Source organism: Terrapene carolina, unplaced genomic scaffold, assembly GCF_002925995.2.
Source record: "Terrapene carolina triunguis isolate 2854851 unplaced genomic scaffold, T_m_triunguis-2.0 Scaffold85, whole genome shotgun sequence".
Lineage (NCBI taxonomy): Eukaryota > Metazoa > Chordata > Testudines > Emydidae > Terrapene > Terrapene triunguis.
Window position 1 is genome coordinate 62,509,783 of NW_020664436.1, and position 22,006 is coordinate 62,531,788.

The following is a 22,006-nucleotide window of genomic DNA, read 5'->3' on the forward strand; positions in this document are numbered from 1 at the left end:
ACTTCTAAGAAGGCGGAAAAGAAGTATTGCGTCCCTGCAAAAGGGTTCGGATATTTGTACACCCTCCAGCGGCATCACTGGTCATGGCCGTTGTTACTGAAAGGGACAGGCAGGGCCATGTGAGTGGCACGCCAAAATATAAAGATGCTAAGAGACTGGATTTGTTTGGCAGAAAAGTTTATTCAACACCCAGCCTGCAATTTTGGGTGTCTAACCACCAGGCCCTGTTAGGTAGGTACAATTTTAATATGTGGGACTCCCATGTTTTTCGCAGCCGTGAATTTCATAGGGCCCTGCTCATAGGGTATGCCTACACTGCATTTGAACACCTGTGGCTGGCCCCTTGTCAGTGGGCTCAGGCTTGTGGGGCTTGGGCTGTGGGGCAGTAAAAGTGTGGTGTAGGTGCTTGGGCTGGAGCCTGAGCAGTGGGACCTTATGAGCAGGGAGGTTCCCAAAGCCCGGCCTCCAGCCTGAATGTCTACACTGCAGTTTTACAGCTTCTCAGCCCAAGTCTGCTGACCTGGGCCAGCCATGGGTGTTCAGTTGCAATGTAGACATACCCTATGAGTTTACAGGTGGAAGGGACCACCAGATCATCTAGTCTCAACTGCTGTATATCACAGGCCACTAAACGCCACCCTGCCACCTCCACACCAAGCCCAACAGCCAAAATTAGACCAGACTATTACAGCCTTCAGGAGACTAAACCATTGTTTGTGACGGAGAGTACGGGAGTGATTGAGGTGTACTGGTTCAGACAGTTTAAAAGTAAGATGAGTCTTCACCCTTATCTCACATCAAATCCTCACTGAACCTTTTTTCAGGTTCAAATTCCCTATTTGCTGTTCTCATTTTCTTCCAGAAGCAGCATGCAGACAGCTTCAGGAAGACACAGGCGATCACTTCTTCTTTCCTCACCCTCTGATGGGTTTTACCTTCAATGTGAACTTACTGGGGAGCCTTCGGCGGTTGGGATATGTATCCATTGCTTATCCATACTGAACCTTGGAATCTTTTTTTTGAGCATTGCCACTAATCTGGGTAGGCAGTTACTGTAATGTCTTGCTTAAAAACACCCTCAAGGAGAAGCTTTGATTGATATGTAGTCCTCCCTTCCCTAGAATGTATATGAGAGTGCCTTTTGAAAAGTCAGCTTTCCCATGCTGAATCTTGGGAGTTCTGCCTGTACTTCTCAAATGGCTCTGAATTTTTTGTTTAATCAAAAATTCTTTTTGCAGCATCTGCCTGGTTCTGTCCCTTTGAGACTAGGATTTGCAGAGCACAAAATACTGTCAGGTTTACATTTTACAGTTGATCATTCCTTTTTAAAAGCTTTATTTGTTCAAATCCACTGAAATGGTTTTTTGCTTCTTGAGGTTTGCGTTATTTTTTCCAAGAGCCCCTATTTTTTTCCTTTTTAAGGAGCAAAAAGGGAAAGATTTTATGCTTGATCCTTTCATCAACATATATGTACTGCATATTTAAAATGGAGTATTAATGTGATTAATTTGGATGTACATCATGTTAGATCACCTAGTTTCATCTTCACTTGGGACATAAGTTCAAACCATATTTGTAATGAACCATGTTATGCAGGAGAATGAGTATCTCAACTAGGCGTGTGTGTGTGTGTGTGTGTTCAGTGCAGTACTCCTGAACGCAGAGGGTGTCTGTTTGCATTTTGCAAGCTAGTTAGGTAATGGCTTCTAACAATCAAAGTACAGGGTTCTCCCCCTCTCCCATGACATGCTTCAGCATGCCCAAATGGCAGCAACGTTTCCACAGTGTGACCATACACTTGTCCATGCTTAATTCTTAACAGATGTGATTCTGAGAGAGCCATCCTATTCTTTGCCCCATTACTTTAAAGAAACAATTCTAGATTACAGCAACCAAGGCTATATCACCTCAGGAAAAATGTAGTGTAAAATTGAAGGTTATGTGGGGATGAATCCTGAAGCACAATGATGATGGTTTTAAATAAGTCCCTGGTGGTGATGTTTTGTGGCATTCTGCACAGCATGTGTGAATGCCAGGGGTGGGGAGATTTTATGAAGAGAATGGACTTAAGAAAAAAGAAATACCACCATTTAACATCCTAACATTACTGTTTAAGACAAGTGCAGCACTGTTACAAATACTAAGAAAGTAAACTTTCTATAGCATGTCCTCTGCCAATACTGCATGTTTTGAGGGGGAAGGGTAGATCTGAACGTAGCAAGGGAGCTTGTATGTACTGAAAGCAAGGAAAATTGAGGTGAGTGACTAACTGGTCCATCTGTGATATTGGAGTGAATAAAATATGATTTGCCTAACTAATCAGTTATGACTTGCAGCTTAATTCAATGAAACTTTACCTCACACTTAATTTAAAAATAAAAGGGGTGGTAGGTGTTTGAGTTTTGAGGTGAGAACTGAAGAGTAAAGCTGAGTGTAACTGGGATCCTTTCCATCTGGCCAAACACAATGCCATATAGTTGATAACCTAGCAGAAGGAATTGTGGGAAATGGGTGAGCTGTGACTTTTGGCCAGAAGGAAGGTTGGGGAGGGATGTGTACCAGGCATTTGCTGCTCCTCTCTGTAGGACGAATACTCATTGGTTCCACCAGCCGCTGATTCTGAGTATCTAGGCAGCTCCTGGAGGACTTGGAGCTCTTTTTCCCAAAAAGGCCACCCTCTTTGGGTAAAGTGCACCAAGGGCCTCCAGAAGAGGGTAGCAGCTGCATGGTACACTGTCACACAAGATCATTGCAAAACAGCAGTAGGAGGGTAATGAAGTGGGTGCCAAAAACAGTCACTGATAAGTTAGATGACACATTTGGACAGGTTGATGTTGAAAGGATATTTCTGAGGGTGGCTAAGAATCGGTCCATCATATTGTGGAACTCACTGTTCTTGGTTTTAACAGTCCATATTTCCTCCATGTGCCATGCATTCATACTGCCTTTCCTCCCTGATCTGCAGCTTCTAGCTCTCCAGGGTTTCCTTCCTCTCTTCCTGAAGCAACTTCATTGTCACCTTCATTTTCTGCAGGCTGTTGAGAGGCTTTCAGACTGGCATCTTTGTTTTCTTCCTGTCTCCATCCTCTCAACAAGAAAGCACTACTGAGTGTTGGTGGCTGTACTAATATTTCAGCAGCCTTCTTGGTGTATGACTGATACATCTGTAGGTAGATGGAATTTCAAGGGAAATAAAAACAAATGTAACAAAATCATCCTAGTTGTGATTTTTTTAAACCATATTTGAGCAGCAACATGAATTACAGACTGTGAGCAGCTGTTGATAAGCTTGTCCTTAGGATTTTTGTTTGTGTGTGTCCTGTGAATTATATGTGCTTTGAATGACTTGCCTACCAAAACAAACCAAATTGTGATTTAAAAAAAAAAACACTTAAAAATGACTGAAACATTGTAGACTATATCAGATATTACAGGGAGCAGTTTAGAATAATGTGATGTATTGATTGATTTGTTTGCAGTCCATTGCTTAGGTAAACAAAGTCTGGTCAGCACAATGACTATGTAATAACTTACTCACTGCCAGCAGTGGTTCATTTTCTTAATTTGCTTTTAGAAATGGCCCTTATCAAAACTGCTTCCTATCTCAAGCAATCATTTTGTTAAATTTGATTAAAGACTTAGAATGTGACGTGTGTTTAAATACTGCAGTGATAAGCACTATGGACACCTTTTTCTTTTTCTTTTTCTTTTTCCTTTCCCTTTTCCCTTTTCTTAGTAGTAGTAGTATCAGTATTTTACATGTAGAGTCTAAATTTTAAAAACTTCCCCCCCTAAAAAGTCAAAACACGTTTCACTTTGTTTTTAAAAAAGCTTCTATACTTAGCAGCTAGACAAGGAGTTCAGACCTGCTGCCTATTATAACCTTTGGTGAACATGCTTTTGGAAACAAGGGAACTCTCATGCAGGATCAGACTCTTTGCCCATCTAGTTCAATATGTTGTTTCTTACAGGTGCCAATATAAAATATTTTAGAGGAGCGTTCATGAAAACCTATAATGGACCCATACGGAATGGCCAGGCCATAGGGGAAGTTTCTTTTTAATTTCCATTAGTTAGTAATAGGTTTGTGCTAGTAATCATTTTAATCTGATCTAATGAAAGTCATTATCCATATAAATGTATAATCCTTTTTCAAATCCTGCTAATCTGTTGCCCTCAATGAGTTCCACCAGTTTATTCTGTTGTAGTTAAAAAAAACCTCAAATAAATACACCTTCTTATCAATTTTAAACATTTTGCCTTTCAATTTCTTTGGAGGTGCCCTTGTTTTTTATGAGGGTAAGTAAAAGCGCCAATTTAGTTCTTCTGTACCATTCATTACTTGCTATACCTTTTATCTTGTCTCTTCTCCTAACTAAGTAGTCCTTACTGTTTCAAATTATCGTTGTACAGAAGTCGTTACACACTTTAGTTTTTCTCTCCTGTGTCTGGACTCCTATTTTTATTATATATAGATAGATAATGTCTCTGTCTGTTTATATTTTTGGGAGATGCTTGTTTGAAGGAATTTCTTTATTTTCCTGCAGTAATTACAACTAAATTATCCTTTTAATGTTTTTGGCATGCTAAAATTTGAAAGTAGTACAGAGAGACTCCAAAGGATGTGTGGTGAGGTACATATGTAAATTATCAAAGTGGTCTCACCATTGGCAGCTTTTTGTTGAATCATGCAAATACATTTTTGCTTTTAGAGAATGATAGATCAGCCTTTTGAGTGGTCTTTTTTTGTTTGGATTGGCTATTTGCTTGTCCAGTTTAAGGTCCCCCAGACGCTTTGCAGTGGCTTATCCCCTCTATATCAAGGCTTCCAGTCCAGCCATAATCGTCAGATAGATGGAAACAAGGGAAAACACATGGCTTGTGGTTGCAGCACTAAACTTTCTTGACAGGGCCCCAATTCTTCAATTTTGATTAAACCCCCATCCCTAGCTCAAATTCTCATTGTTCTCAGCAACTGTTTAGAGAAGGCTTGTACAGGCTCCCACCCCCTTATGAGCCAGATGTGATGATTTATTACAGAGACTGTGTGAGTCATGATTTGGCTGTTTTTTAAATCACTTGTGGCTGTGTCACAGAGGTCTAACTAACTAACAGTTGCAGCAAGCATGGTTTGGAGAATCATTCTGAAAAGATGACGTGCAGTTGAGCACAGAACTTCTGTACACTCCAATTGAAGGGTTTTTTTTAGCAAGCTCTTAGAATAGGAATGTCTCCCTTCTCTAAACCTTCTCTTCTGAGTGCTAAGAATATTTTTATTTCTGTAATAAGTACTTTCTTGGATCAGAGAGGTAGTTTGAAGTATGGGGTTTTTTTGGGCTACTTTTTAATATACCTCTACCCCGATATAACACTGTCCTCGGGAGCCAAAAAATCTTACCACGTTATAGGTGAAACCGCGTTACATCAAACTTGCTTTGATCCACCGGAGTGCGCAGCCCCGCCCCCCCCCCCGGAGCACTGCTTTACTGCGTTATATCCGAATTCGTGTTGTGTTATATCGGGGTAGAGGTCTACCTGCATTTTCTTCAGTGACTTCCGAATTATAGCCCAGATAAAATGCCAGACTTGAAAGCCTCTGATACTAGGAAAGCCCACTGGTTTCATCAGCACTGGAGATGTACGTGCCATACAGTATTTGCTCATATTAAAACTGAGCAAATGAGAAGTGGTTGCTTGGGCTTTTCTGAGAGAAGAAAACAGTTTGGTACCAGTAGGGAAACTGTGATAAATAGCGACACTCTTACTCATAAATGAGGTCTCTTAAGCAACTGGTTTTACTTTACATCTAAAATGGCAAAATCATGTTCAACAATGTTGTAGGATTTTCTATATTAACCAGTATAGTAGTATCAAAGCACCACATCTATATAATTTGTAGCCTTAAAAGTACATCTAGTAAGTTTTAAAACAAAATATTATGGTGGTAGATGAGCCTTTCTTTCTTTAACTAAGTTCCAAATTTTTGCTTCTGTTTTTCCTGTTAAAAATGTGCTCACAAACACCTAATATGGTGTAAGGAAGATGCATAATTCAGCTCCCTGTCGTGCTTTAGATGTTATGATTATTGGACATAGCAGGAAAAATACAGAAACCTGAACATAGACTTAGCAGGTAAAGAATTGAAGTTCTTCTTTAAAGGGATTCAGGTAAGTAGTTTGGGACAATTTTCAGATTTAATTCACTAAATAAATAAATGAAAAATCTACTACCAAACACAAGTTTTTGATTATTTAAACACTCCTATGTGATTGGTGCTGGAGAGGGCAAGCAGAGAGAGTACAGTGTTGGAAGCACTGGGATACTGTATAACAACTAAAAAGTGTGTGTTTGTTTTTTGCCAGTTTCAATCTTCTCCAAGACATATGGAATGCAATTTTTCATTGGTATCACTGAAGTCAGAATTTGGCCCATATTTTCCGTCTTGCAATTCCTTCTCTCTCTCTCTCTCTCTCTCTCTCTTCCCCCACCCTCCAGAAAGTGAGATGGATAAAAATTTCTAGCTGCTCCATCCCCGGGCTATAATTTAATGTATGTGTTGTATCTGACTCAGAAAGTGACCCCGGAGGTTCCCTTTAGTTATTTTAAATCAGTATTTTGGTTCGATATCAATGATTTTTAACACTATTTTCTTATGTTGTGTTATAAACTTTACTGAACAGACAAGGAGTAAATTGAGCATGTAGGAGGATAAAAAATAATGATCATCTAGGTCTTCTCTCAAATGAGAATTCTGCCTTTTTTTATTTTTATTTTTTTTTAATGGGACCAGGATTGAGGCCGTTCCCTTTACTTTCATCCCAGCAGTGCAGTGCTGAGAATAGACTCATATAAAATACACCCCCGTCCAGTAGCTGGTTGTACTTTTTTGACGTATATAAATAAATTGTAAGATTTATTAAGGTGTAATGCAGGAGATTCCAAATTATCTGTCTATATGACTTTGTCGGTTTGGGCAATACTTGTTTGTCTTGAAAATGTTGTACACGTTAGCTAGGTATTTTAGGGAATGTTATGGCAGGGGTTTAGGTTTGTAGTAAAAGAAACCGTGCCTTTCCCAAAGCTCAGCCACCCCCACAAGCAGCATCTGCAGAGTGCTGGTTCGTGTTCACTGATTTGCCCTTGAACACTGAGCTTGACCGGGCTAGTTTTGTGGCTCCCCAGGAACTCTGGTACTCACTGTAAGGCTGAGGATTCTGAGGAGAAAAAACAGTGAAGACTGCCTTTTTTTTGTCAAAAATTTAACCAAAAAGTCTTATGGGGTTTAATTTGCAGATGGTTGAGTAAGTAATAATGCTTTAATGAGCTTACAGTGTGGAACAACCTGAGCGCATGGGTAAGGTTGAGCCATGTGACTTAATGGAAGCTGGTGAGAGGATTTGCTGCTTACTTCTGATTGTCTACAGGCTATGATGCTAAGCAGCAGTTGCTGACTATGGGAGAGCTGTCAATCAGATCTCAGTAACCTCTGCCTCACCTCTGTTGTTTTCACTTACCAGTCTCTCTCTGAACAGTGCCTCCCTCATGTCCTCTGTGAACATTTTGATATTTCCGCTTGGGGTTGGAGATGCCAGGCTAAGTGCAAGAAAGTGACAGTATGATCCTTTCATTGTATAGATACCTGTTTAAATATATATACAGTAACCCCCTTAGAAAAAACTCCACTTAACTTTAGAGTGAAGTTGGCTAAACTGTATAGCCTGCCAACTCAAACTGTAAAAAGCAAAGAAACACTTAGAGTGTACATGAGGTAGTGAATAACTTAACTATCAATCAGTTCTTCTCGGTCTCTGCTGCCTTCCTTTTACCACGCAGAGCCTGAGCATCTTCACAAACAGTTAACAGGTATCTCACACTGTAGCTATGTCTTGAATATTTGTTTAGGCTTGGTGTGGCCTCCCTAAATTATGCTGTATGCAGATCTATATGTGGTTTTGTGTGGGTAATAAACAAAATGTAGTGCCATATCGCAAATGGTGGCTGCAATACATTTTTTTTCCTGTAATGTTTAGGGAAGATTTCCTCTATGGGTATTTGGTGTTAGTATTTGTTTTTATGTAGAAATTTCAGAGAGAGAGAGAGAGAGAGAGAGAGAGTGTGTGTGTGTGTGTGTGTGTGTGTGTGTACGCGCGCGCGCACACAGAGCAGGGGCATGCGCAGGAATAAAAATTTGACCCCTTTTGGGGTGAAACGTTCTGTTCTGCCCCCCGCAACCCCAGGGCCGGAGGAGCTCCGAACCCCTACTCAACCCTGCCAGGTACCGGTGCCCCCCCCGACCAATCTCTTCATTGCCTGCTCTACTAGGAGCTCTGCTCACTGCCACATACTGTTGGTTAGGGGGATTGTCATCTCAGCTGCTAATTGGTGGAGGCAGAGAAGAGGGTGGGGTGGGTGAGCTCCGGAGAACGCAGGCTCCTGGCAGAGGGGAGGGATCTGGTTGTCCAGTGCTGCAGCTAAGAGTTCTGCCTGGGCATGCACTGCGGTACAAAACTTGGGGGACAGGTGTCCCCCCGGCCCTGGGGCTGGAGGAGCTTGCTCTCCCTCTGGGGCCAGAGGAGTTCTGTGCTCCACCTATTACGGGGGTGGAGGGACTGTGCCCCTGCTTGCCCCAGCCTGTGCACGCCCCTGATGCTCAGTGTTAAGCATGTGGTACAACATGTTATATGGACATTGGACTTGACCTTCACAGCATCACTGATCCTTTACAGCTCCATTTTCTCCTCCGTAGCCTGCGTGTACACACATGCACAGCTCTTTTGCTGAGCAGCCTGCTTCCTTGTCTCCACGGGATGTCTGGTGAATCTGGGACGGTTGACCGTGTGGGAGAATGGCAGTAGCTAACAGAACTTGGCTGTTTCATTGCAGAATCTTGGCATAACTCAATTATTTTAACCTAAGTAAAGGGAATAATTGTTTGTGGTTTAATTTTAAAATGTTAAAAGGGGCTTATTTCCAATACATTGCCTGTATGTATGAGGTTCAGAAAGAGAGAGAAATTTAGAATTTGTGGTGACTGTGATTGTTTAACTAGAGGAACCAAAAAAATGCGCATTTCAAAAAGGGAGCACTTCAAATTGTTTCCTCTGCAAAATTTAATAAATATATTACAAACAATATAATGCATAGAAATTAATTTTCCTTGAACATTTATTATTTCATATTTAGAGACTAAATATGATTAATATGTGGATGAGGGAATTTTTAAACCTCCTTTAATTAAAAATTTCAACACAGTCTTAACTATAAAGTTGCTACTGATATCTCCATAATATACAAACTATCAAAAAAATATTTTCCCCGCATTTAGGAGAGTCTCTACAGCCTAAGGCCATGCCTACACTACCACTTATGTTGGCAAAACTTATGTCGCTCAGAGGTGTGGGGGGGGAAAAACCCCACCCCTGAGCGACACAAGTTTCACTGGCATAAGTGGTAGTGTACACAGCGGTATGTCAGAAGCTCTCTCACTGACGTAGCTACTGCTGCTCATCTGGAGTGGTTTAATTATGTTGACGGGAAAGCTCTTGCCTGTCAGCATAGAGCGGCTACACGAGAGATCTTACAGTGGCACAGCTGCATTGGTACAGTTGTGCCGCTGTAATATCTCTAGTGTAGACATAGCCTAAATAGAAATCTTGGCAACTTTATGACGGTGTTGTTTAGATGAAAACATTCCCCTGCAACATTGGCAACCCAAAAGAAAAAATAGTAGTGAAACTGGCCAGTCTACACCATTTTCATTGTCCTAGCTGTGCAACATCCACAGAAAGGAAACACGTTATTTTTGATGGGTTTCATATTTATCAGTTCTAATAACTCTGTGTCATGGAATGTGTTTTTAATATGACTGTGTCCCATTAAGAATTTACTAGAGGATATGCCTGCTGCTTTAGCATTTCGTCCTGAGTTTGACATGTGATCAGTATTGCTGGCAGAGCTTGTGTTGCGTTTATTTACTTGATAAATCTTTTTCCTAGATCATTCAACGTCAAGTGGTACTTCCTTGTTTAAGCCCAGCCGATCATTGGTCTCTATTCCCACTGCCCATGTGATGCCGTCTAATGCCAGCTCTTCACTTTCCAAACACAGGGAAGCTCTGAAGTCTGACTGCTCACAATGGAGTACAAACCTTTTACGGTCAGGAGGAAGTCGAAATCTGGACATAGTGGACCACTCTCTTGACATGAAGGATGTGAGGCCTGTAAGGAAATGGTCATCCTTGTCTAAACTGAGCACACCAGATAGCTGCAGTCAGGATGAAAGTGTCCTTTCAGGGGACTCCAGGGCTAGTACTGACAGATCAGGAAGAGACAAGACCATGTCACCACAATTAAGAACAAATGGGCCGAGTTGTTTGCATAATAGCATGGAGTTGCTAAAAGTTGAGGACAAAGAAACTGGGAAAAAACGATCTTCTACGCTGGATTGCAAATACAAATTTGAAAGTTGCAGCAAAGAAGACTTTGGTGTTTCAGACGCCTCAAATAGGAGACATGTCTTTGACATGACCTACAGTGCCTTACCTGAAAGCAAGCCCAACTCAGCCAGCTGTGAGGCTTTTGGGCACAAATATGCAACACTGGGACAGCAGGCTATGAACGGAGTACCCATTCAGCCCTCAGTGAGGACTCAGATGTGGCTTACAGAACAGTTGCATGCAAATCCTCTGGACTGTAGGACTGCTGAGGAGTCATATGGTTTGGCAGCTTGGCAACTGCAGCAGCTTGAAGATCTTACAAGGGGAAATGAGCACCCGATGCAGGTAAGAATAGAAATTTGGTGTTTGCTGCCATCAGGTGGGCAGTAAGAGACACAGCATCGAGCATGTTTTTATTAAATGTTTCAGGTGGGGAGAGTATTCTTATCTCACCCAGTGCTATTGTTGGTTTTTTTAAACTTTTAAGCTGTTTGTATAATTTAATGAAAAACTGACTGCACTAGAGCTTCATTATTATCTGAGTACCAGAAAAGTGTGCTCCAGTTAATTTACAGCTGCTGGCGGTTTAATTATACCAGACAATTTACCCAAGCTATATGATAGCAGCATCTATACTTTTTGCAATTGTATAATATATAGGGTACATCTAGTCACATTTTTGTGTCCTTTTTAAGAGAACCTTCCGTTGAAATGGTGTGATATATGCTTGAATTGACTTTATAATCTGAACTGATTTATAAGGAAACTCCATTTCCTTTTGATTTGAAACAGATTCATAGTAGACAATGACCCTCACATATGTCAAGATTGGTTACTTCATAAATGTACCTAATAATATCCTCATTTATAAGCCACACACTGATTATTAATATTGACATGTTATCCCTTTCTAATCCCTTCTATTTTTCTAAAAAATTTAAGCATTCAAGATTGTCCCCCTCTATTTTGTGTGAAGGGAAAATTTAACACTGTTTAACAAAAATAAAGCATTACATACATTACAATTATTATTTCAAAATATATCCATTTATATGCATGTCTGTTTGCAAATACTGATGTCAACACAGCTCAGAATAATTTGTGTTCAAGGACAGAACGAGCACAGGGAACACAAACAATAGTTATCTCTTTGGCTAAGCTCACTGATGCTTCTGCTTTTCAGATTTTCAAGATTGTAACAAATCTAAGACAAGATTTTGTTTACAACTTTGTTGTCTTTTAAATTCTCAGTTTTGTAGTTTTTTGGAGTCCATTTCTCTCCAACTATTCTTTAAAAATTCAGTTCCCTATGTCAGGCTGTAGCTTTAGGGGAAGTGTTCTGAACTGCCATGCAGGAGACCAGCGTTTGATTGCTGAGCTACTCAGCCCTGGTCTACACTACAAATGTATGTTGGTTGGGCTTCTCCCATCGGCATAGCTACTACCTCTCAGAGAAGTGGAGTACCTAAGCCGATGGGAGAAGCTCTCCCATCAGCATAGGTAGTGTCTTCACTAAGCACTACAGCAGTGCAGCTGTACTGCTCTAAGTGTAGACCAGCCCTTACTCTGACACTTGTGGCTAGCACAGGGTGGGAATGCTGAGGAACTGTGCACAGTTGTTTGGAGTACAGTGGGAGCATTGCTTAACAGCAGCAGAAGCACTTATACAGCTGATTAATGAGTGATGTCTATAGATCACGTTTCAAATTCTATCTGGTCTCCTTCAAGTGAGAGGTTGGAGTTGTGGCCACATGAGGAACACTTGAAGAATGGGGAAATGTGGGTAGGGGAGCGTTTGCAATAGCTCAAAGCCTTTTAGAAGCAATGTAGCAGTGCTCGAAGGAGGGAGAACAGTTTCCTTCTTTTAACATTTCAATGAGAACTTGGTGCTGTTTTAAAATCATCTTATTGCAACAACCTTAAAATGTTTCTGCAATAAAATTTATTTATTTGTAATGCTATTTTACATATTGAATACTGTCCAAACAGCAGAATCTCCTGAAGTTGATTTGCTACTGTTTATGAAAAATTAAAAATATTGTTAAAAGTTAGTTTTATTAAAAAAATAGTAAAGCAGTGATACTGTGTACAATACAATAACAGGATGGTAAACCTTATTTTCCTTTTCAAAGTAAGGAGTTTCATTTCATGACACTAGAGAACATTTTTGCTGATGGTGACAATCTTTTAACAGTGCAATAAGAAATGTGCCATCTGCTTGGAAGTATGTGTACTGATTGAAATGCAGTGATTTTTAGAGCAGGCAGAAAGAACCCACATACGCTGTTTCTACACTAAAGAAAACAGCACAAAATTATAACCAAATTTATCTTTGACTAAGAATGTAAATAGAACAATGATAACTTGCCCTGAACATTACATCAGAAAATGTGTGCAGAAAAGTTGGTCTATTAAACACATTCTGTACTCAACCTCAGGCTATGTGGAAAGCATCTTTATATTGAAACTGTTTAAAAAAAAAAAAAAAAAGTGACGTGGATCAACAGATTAGATTTTCAAAGGAGATGCATATTACTCTGAAGAGATTATAAAATGTTCACCTCAGGCTATAATATCTACACATATGTGTTGTGAAACAAATTTCAGGGGAGGTTACTAGCTTTTAAGTGTTTCTCTGATACTCAGTAACATCATGGGAGCATTCTTGAGGTTGTCTTCACCAACATGTGCTGTTTTGAGGGCATGTCTCTCATCAAATCCTTTAATCTAAGATATAAACAGACCTTCAAGAAGCAGATATTTTTTTAAACATAAGGTTAACGTTTTCTTAGTGAGCTAGAAAGATCCACACTATATTCCCATGCCATCAGGCATTACGCTTAGTTATTCCCTACTTATGCCTAATGTTCCAGCACACAGAAATCCCATTTTTAGGTAACTTTTTCCACAGGAAAGTGCTGCAGGATTAGGCACCTTTTAGGGCAAAATTTTAGCCTCAGATGCATGACCAAGGCTCCCATTGATTTAACTGGAAGCCGGGTATAAAATTTGGCATGAAGAAATGTGCCCCTTAAGGCTGTGAAAGGTTTGACTATGAGTATTTGTGAATAGTAGTTTCTCAAACCTTGATACTGTTGATATAGAGCTGAATGCTATACAGCAGCACTAGAAATAAGATTTAAAATGAAAATACTTTGTCTTGAAAACTGCAGGAGAACATACAGTAAGAAATGTTTCAGCAGGTTGCAAACCTGTGTATTAGTCCTATGTACTAGGTGTCTTTGGAAGAACATCTTCCTTCTCTTTTAATATACAGTATGTTTGTATACTTGGTGAAAAGAGGCTTCTTTAGACTACCCTGACTTGCATCTGACTCTAGTATTGTTATAATAGGTGGAAGCCAGGGTGGCTTTAGCAGGGGTTCATGGGTTCAGTTGAACCCACAGAAATCTTGAAACCAAGGATGCAGAAACATCCTGCAGGAATAACTGGAGGAGCCATGTTTGCTCCTTTGCACAAGAAACCACATGCAGCTCCGTAGGCTGAGTCCTGCATCATGGTGCTACCATTCCTGGCCACATCACAGCACGAAGAGGTCAGAGCTACAGCGGCCCAAAGGGAACTCTGGGGAGGGGTTGGTTCTCCAGACACTAAAGGGGGCAGCGTCGGGTGCTGGCTCATGCTGGCCTTCTCCCCAATCTGAGCAGCTGGGTTTGGATGATGAGTGGAGCCCCCTTTCCCCACCATTTCCTGGGCGGGGTCTCACTACCTTGAGTAAACTGGGACTGGCCCCAGGGCGGCTATGTGGATTGAAGCTGGCCCTGTGCTGATGCCAGGCCCATGTCCTCACCACACATCCTACCGCCACCCCCAGTGCTCTCATTGTATCATGCTCTCTTTGTGTGTGTTTTTTGTTTTGTTTCATACTGCGATTACACTTGAGTTTAGTATACTGCACTAGTTCATCTGGGAGGCTACATCTGTGCTGGATGGAAGTTACTTAGTAGTCTGGCTTTCCCCTTAATTTGTCTTTTTGCCATTAACGAGGTGCTTAGCCCTCCTCTCTGTTTAAAGCATGCATAGGTTAATATTAGAGCTGGTCGGGAGATGAGATTTTTCATCTCTTGGAAAATTTAGACAATTCAAAATTAGTTTGCATTCCAAATCAGAAGGGAAAGTCAAAATATCAAAACATTTTGTAAATCAAAATATTTCAACTTGTGAATTGGAAATATTCAACTAAATGTCTACATTTATGAGCAAAACAATCTGACATGTTGAAATGATACCATTCTCTTCAAATTGACATTTTGAAATGAAGAAATAGTTTCATTTTGAAATGTCAACTCATAATATTTTTACTTTGGTCCCACCTGATCAAAAAATTGAAATCTTTTCTCAAAATCAACATTTCCCCACAGAAAAATTCATTTTTAATTAAATGGTATTTTCAGAGAATTTTTCATGCTAAAAACTGCAGTCACTTTTAGTTTAATTAATATTCATTGTTGTGACTCACTGAAGTTGCTTTTTATATTCTGTTCATTGTGAAGTAGGTGGTCTTGGGATTTGACAACTAGGGGTTCATCTTAATACAATAAGTATGTGGGACTGGTTTTCAATACGTGCTGATGGTTGATGTGTAAATCCAGTCTTGACCATTTTTGATCAGTAAAAATATTATGCCTCTGTTTGCTGCAGAAGACATATTACTCCCAGTAGCTCATACAAATTTATATTCTGTCTAGTTAAAGCTGTATGTTTTACTATCTGTCTCAAACTTGTGTAGTGTCACTGCTTGGTTGATAAACAGTTGTTTCATTCCTCCCCAAAGGTAGCTACGCATTAGTGGAGGGTGGTGAGATTCTTGTATGCTTTGTTTGTAAAGTGATTTGGGATAAAAAGTGAAATATAAATACAATCCATAGAGTCACCGTTTTTCCTTTTTTTCAAATTGTCTCTTTTGATACAAACTCTTAGATAGCTATAGTTGTTTATATATACACAGTACATTCTAAAGCGATATATGCAGCATATCTGTGAATAGGCATGTTAGAAAATTATAGCATGGTCGTTCCTTTTGACTGCAGTGGGCTTTGGATTAGTTTGTATGTTTGGATTTGGTATACTTCATATTGTGGTAATATGCCTACTCAGTGAGGCTCTAAAAGGGTTAATCAAAACATTAAACGAACCCATTGCTATAATTTAGATCCCTTGTATATGAATGTACAGACATTTTATAAAAGCAGAATATCCTCCAAAATATCAAACAAAATGTGATAAAGTGCTTATAATGAAGTAGCTGGGTAACTTTTCCTCTTTGAAACATACATTGACAATCGATACAGAAATTGACAATAGTGTATCAACATAGAATAGCTATTGACTTTACAGCTTGTTGCTATATATGTCTTTTTGATTTTTGGAAAGGCTGTTTAGATATTTATTGCACATACTTCATTCGTAGACAACAGTGAAAAGCTTTAATTGTAAGTATCCAGGCCGTCCCATCTCCTATTGCGTGAGACTTTCAGCAAACTTCAGAGAGACTGAAGTAGAGTGAGACTTGATAGCGTTCTCTATTTTATATTACCTTGTTACTGCTCAAAATGTTAAGCTTAACAGCTGGTGATTGGTGAAATTCTTTCAATACTGATGCATAATAGAACTGCTTGCTGAGGTGTGGCTTTTTTTTTGTTTGTTTGTTTTTTTTCCCCCTTCAAATGCTGCAGTGGATGGTACGCCTTTTAAAAAGCTGCAGTTAATAATTTTTTATATTTGAGCACGCATGACAAATCCTGTAACCAGATGGTGAGATTTGCTTTTGAATAGCCACAACAACATTTTTGTTTTTCTTTTCCATACGTAATCTGATACTTGCCATCAATCAGCTTTAGGCATCTCTCTTGTCCTTTTCAGGCCTGTGTTTCAGTTTTCTTCAGAGAGGCCGCTCTATGAAGATTCCATTTTTGTTATTTCTGTTATCCTCTTTGCAGAGATTGTACTCCTAGAAGACTTCTGCCTTTGATTCTTAGTTGTTTAAATACAAGTAATCGGTTTATTATACCAGTGGCAAGAGTACTGTGTATGCTTAGATACAGTGTCCTTTTGTCGCCAGCATGGAACTATACACTCCTCTTAGCCTTTGGCAAGTATGTTGATTGTTTTGCTTTTAAGATATTTTGCTGTAGAGTAGATACATGAGCATGTAATATTCATATACTTTATAGACACTTCTCTAGTTTATGCAATCTTTACATGTTGTGTTAAGTTATCATTGCAAAAAAAGCAGAACCTCAAGGAGATTCACATAAGTTTCACAAGGATAAACATGAGCACCAGAACCATAACAATAAGCAAGAAATTGAGTAGCAAGTTGAGGCCTCTGTTGTTAGCAAGATCCATACTCTGCACTAGTCTGACCGCTTGTGCTTGCAACTGAATTCTTGATTGTAGCTGCTGCTGGTTCAGTTGCAGTAGTAAGAAATTGGGATTCGCATGTATTTCATCCTGTTCTCAGTTTTCTACCTGTCCTCAGTTTCTGCCACCTAAGAGAAAATTGTTTGTTCACAATAACTAATAACTTAAACTCTTATGACAGCTAATGTTAATCCTCTACTTTCTGCGAAGAGCAGCTAGTTTGGAAAGATAACTTGTTTGACTTACTGATATCTCCTATGTTGCTACTGCTCTTCTAAGGAACAGCTCCATAGTAAAAGAAATGGGGATTATGTAGCAATTTTATTTAAAAACAAAAAAACTGGTGGTGCTCTCCAGGCAAAGCTCTTGTCAAGGTCACTTATGGAATGTACGGGTAATAATAATAGGGCTGAAACTTCCGTTAAGACCTATTACATTTCAAAAACTGGCAGCTTAAAACTTTTTGGAAGAACACTAAAGTTTCAAAAAGTGTAACATTTCCTAACATGGGTCAAATGCATCTTTGCAAATAGGAAATTTCCTTCCCTTCTAAGGTTTTCAGCATTGTGTGGCACAGCGAGCAACACCCTCTTATTTTTGCCAACGATGTGTTATGTAAGATTTATTGCAACCTTGCAAAAGCCTTATTAAGAGCCTAGTTTGAGTTGGCACAGGCTACATCTTTACTGCTTTTAATAAACATATACGCAATAGTTTATTTAAAAATTTAATAACTTAGCAATTGTAAAAACAAAACATAAACAGATAGGACTGCTCAACACTATGTAAAATGCTGCCAAAACTTCATTTAGATAGCAAGCCAGTTTTTTTGGGGGGGGGGAGGGTGAGGGGGGTGGAGCGGGGGGGAGGGGAGGAGGGATTGTTTACGGTTGTCAAATACATAAAACTAGTACCTTTTTTGGCTTTTTTGTACCTTTTTAAAAATAGCATATCTGATTTTTATAAAATAAAGTCTGTCTAAGAGTTATGGTCCGGATATTAAAAAGAAATGTTTGAGCCTCATTTAAACCATTAAAAATACCTTAGGTGATTCTTAATGAGAACACTGATCTTGACAAAAGTCTCTATACATATGCCATTATATTTTGTTTTTGCACTATGGGCATAAAAATATGTTGACGTACCTTCCTCTGCCCCCAAGAAATGCATTTTAATTTACTGGTTTTAATCACAAGCTTTTGATTTATTTATTTATCTATAGAGTCCCACTACTACCTACAGCATTGCTAAAGTATCATGACATTTTTAAAAATGTGAAATTCCATTACAAATTTTAGGGGTGGGGCAGACTGAAGATACAAAACACCACATAGAAATATGGTTATTGTTTCTCAGACCATTTACAAACATTTTCTAAATTAAGAGCTAGTCTCATAAGTACTATTTAGGATGACCAGATATCAGCTGTGAAAAAACGGGACAGAGGGTGGGGAGTAATAGGTGCCTATATAAGAAAGTCCTAAAAAAACGAGACTGTCCCTTTAAAAACAGGACATCTGGTCACCCTAGTACTATTTAATGAGAATACGAATATCAGAATCTGGCACCAACATGCCACAGGCCAAATTAAGTGTGTGTGTAAATAGCTATGTGCATACTGGTACATCCACAAGTAGGTGGAGCCTGGCTTACACCAGATACCTATGCACTGTGGATTATTCCGCATTGTGAGACAGTGGTGATTATGCACCTTTGCAAGAACAGTGTCATTTAGACCTTTTCCACATTAGCTCCCCCCACCCCTAAGATTTCCCATTGATGACTCCCCTGGTGGCAACAGTAGCCACTGGCAGAACTAGCATAGAAAAGGTGAATGTACTGGTGCCCTTTTTAACTATCCAACGTTTAACTGCTTCATGTTTTAGACTTGCTCTGAGCAGAACAGATAATGCTGAAATGGGTCAGACCTTCAGCAGGTGTAAAATGGTAACATCAGTTTACACCAGCTGATGATCTGGCCTAAAGACGGTAAACAGGGAGTCTTCCTAAATAGTTTTTTAAAAAAGCATAATTCCGATCCTGACTAAATTCTTTCCTGGGATGGAACTTCTGCTGACTATAGTGGAGTCATGCTAGAGTTAGGAGTTACTGAATCTTGAATTTTCATTTTTTTTTTGAAGGCCTGATCCAAGATTATTGCTATAGTTTTTTTTTCTCCTTATTTATATGTAAGATAAACTAGAAACAAATTAGGTAGTGCAGTAAAGCAACGGCAATTGATTGAATACAGAAATGAAAACTTCCCAAATCCAAAGCCACCTAAGATATTTGGAATATTTATTCTTATAAAAAGAGTGAACTGTAGTGTAGTTTAAACTCACTAGATTGCCTGTATACACTGAGTGAATTAAATCTACTTAAAATCCATTTAGGCATAATAAAGTAAGCAAATAGCACTAGTCAAAACAAACAGCACTACAAAGAATCAAAAAACTTTACATTGCTTAGTTCTTTCACATGACTTTATATAAGTAGTTAAAATTAACTCTTCTTTCTAAACTGGAGTGCATTTGAACATTCTTTACTTTTGTATTAATATTTTATCTTCAAATGTTGATTTTTAATAAATAGAAGTACAATAAAATGCTTATTTTAAAGATCAGATAACTATACAAAGAATATTATGTACCCAAATTTGCAAAAAGGTTTTATTTATCTTTGGATTCCACTGATATTTACGGTATAAAGTATGATAGAAATGTTATCCTGTTTTCTTCATATCAACAGAATCCCAAGACACAAATGTAATCATATAGTATACACTATAGACTTACATTGTTGCAAAATGCTAATAGTGTTTCCAGTTTCTTAAATTAATTTTTTCTTGTTTAAGGTTTTTTGACTCAGTTTCATTTGTATGAGGAAAATTCTATTTGTACCAGGGTTTGCCTTCTAATATAAACAACTGATTCCTCTGAAGCCTATTATTCCAACAAGGAGTTCCCAGAATGCATGGGTTCCTCTTGAGGGCCTAACAGTTTTCATGAATTTTTTCAGTAATGTTAAATGTTGGGTATTTTTAATATATTTAAATCCTACCAAGGCAAATTAAAACTGGAAACCCTATATCCAAAAACATTTAAAAAGGCTTGTAGCTTTGGCTTTTCCCACTTCTTCTTCAGGGACATCCCAACATGTTGCCGGCAGATCTTTTAAATAGTTATTGTACAGTTACTAGAATCCCCTCATGAGTTTGTGGGGCAGGATTGAAAGATGTGGAATAGATCATGAGATCACTTAAACATTGTAATTATGAATAATATTCTTATAGTCACATTAAATTGTATGTGATAGCACATCTTTGTTTTTAAATTAATTGAAATTCTACCTAGACATTCCAATAAACCATTTTTAAATAACAGTAACAGTTTTTGCAAACAAGAATTATAAGGGTATTTGTTTCAAACTGTACTCCACTACATTTACAATTTCACTAAAAATAAGGCATTCATGCTTGGTTATAACAGAGGGACTAGGCTGAGGGGACACACATGTTTTATGTGAACTTAGTATTTATAAAAACCTTTTGAAACAGGGATTATTTTACCAGTCTTCAATGATGCATTCAGGATTCTAATATGTGCTTGAGATGCAAGAGGCAGTATTAACTACTGTCTTTCAAAACAAAGCGAGTTGAAGGATAGTAAAATCCATCAGTGCCTGAATTGGCCAATGTATAGTAGCTATCTTTTTATTGCCTGTAGTTATTCTATCCTTCTGCTGCCCTATGTGTCTATCTGCTTTACCTAGGTAGGGCATCACCTTAATATGGGTATGGTGGCTTCCACCACACCAAATATTTGGCTAGTTCATCATTCTCTTTGTCTTCTCATATTTTCACTGTCATCAACCCGTGCTCTTATAACCTTAATTCCTGGGGCAAATTATTCTCCTTTGGTGTTTGCATGAAACTCCCTTTGACATCAAATAGAAGTTGCACACACAGAATACAGTAGAATAGAGCCCTTGAAAAATGAATGCTTTTTGTCTGGTACCCTAGATTCTTGTTTTTCCACCCTTTTATTCAGAAGATCTATTCCAGCAGTATTTAAAGATAGGCAAAAAGTGGGGAGGGGAACTGTAATCTAATCCATAATAATCCTTGTCAATTTCTAGTGACTTTCAGTATGAAACTGATATTTAACTTCAGTATTTCAAAGTCTTGCTGAATCAAATAGACTTCAATTGAAGGTTTTGCTCTTGAGAGATCAATAAATTCTCTAATTCAGAAGTTCTCAAACTTTTTTATTGTGTGACCTATTTATTAATAGGTAATTGTGCAAACTGCTTCCCTTCCTATCCAGGATAGTGTGGGCCACCTCCTTTGCAATCGCACAATGTCCCTTTGCAAAACTGGTACTGGGAAAATATTTGTGTGTTTGGCTGCTGGAAACAAGAAGAGCTAGCACTGTATAAACTGCCAGCTCTCTGCAGACCATTAGCAAGAGCTCCATAGACTGCCATGATCCATGGACCACTTTGAGAACCACTGCTTTATTTTGTTCTTGATGCCTGCAAAATATACCTTCCCTGGGAAAAGGCATGGTAGAAAATATACAACATAATGACAAATGGGTAGCTTTTCATTCTAGACCAGGGGTAGGCAACCTATGGCATGCGTGCCGAAGGCGGCACGCAAGCTGATTTTCAGTGGCACTCACACTGCCCGGGTCCTGGCTACCGGTCCGGGGGGCTCTGCATTTTAATTTAATTTTAAATAAAGCTTCTTAAACATTTTAAAAACCTTATTTACTTTACATACAACAATAGTTTAGTTATATATTATAGACTTATAAAAAGAGACCTTCTAAAAACGTTAAAATGTATTACTGGCACATGAGACCGTAAATTAGAGTGAATAAATGAAGACTCGGCACACCACTTCTGAAAGGTTGCCGACCACTGTTCTAGACAATCACATTAGAAACACATCCCTAGTCATCAGCTAGCTGGGAGCAGGCCTATGTTGTGTTTTTCTGACCTATTTCTGACCACCTTGATCTCACTAGAAGGTGAATTTGATTCAAATACTATCTTGATGAGCTGCCTCAAATAGAAAGGGTTTGGATAAGCAGTGAGTTATCTTTAAAAGAAAAGCAGTATTTTTCCTTGTACTGTATCCAGCTTGGGTAAGTTTGGTTAGAATAATGGGAATGACCTGACTGC

General features: G+C 38.9%; 1 protein-coding gene across 2 annotated transcripts in view; it reads left to right on the forward strand.

The window, feature by feature from the left end:
• The window catches only part of CEP85L (centrosomal protein 85 like), a 201,623-nt gene that overhangs the window by 102,178 nt on the left and 77,439 nt on the right, over positions 1 to 22,006 (forward strand). For both annotated transcript variants that reach the window (XM_026649846.2, XM_024205368.3), the window contains exon 3: positions 9,996 to 10,780. In XM_026649846.2, coding sequence (XP_026505631.1) covers positions 10,070 to 10,780 — 711 coding nt within the window. In that variant the 5' untranslated portion in view covers positions 9,996 to 10,069. The remainder of the gene's footprint in view (positions 1 to 9,995; positions 10,781 to 22,006) is intronic.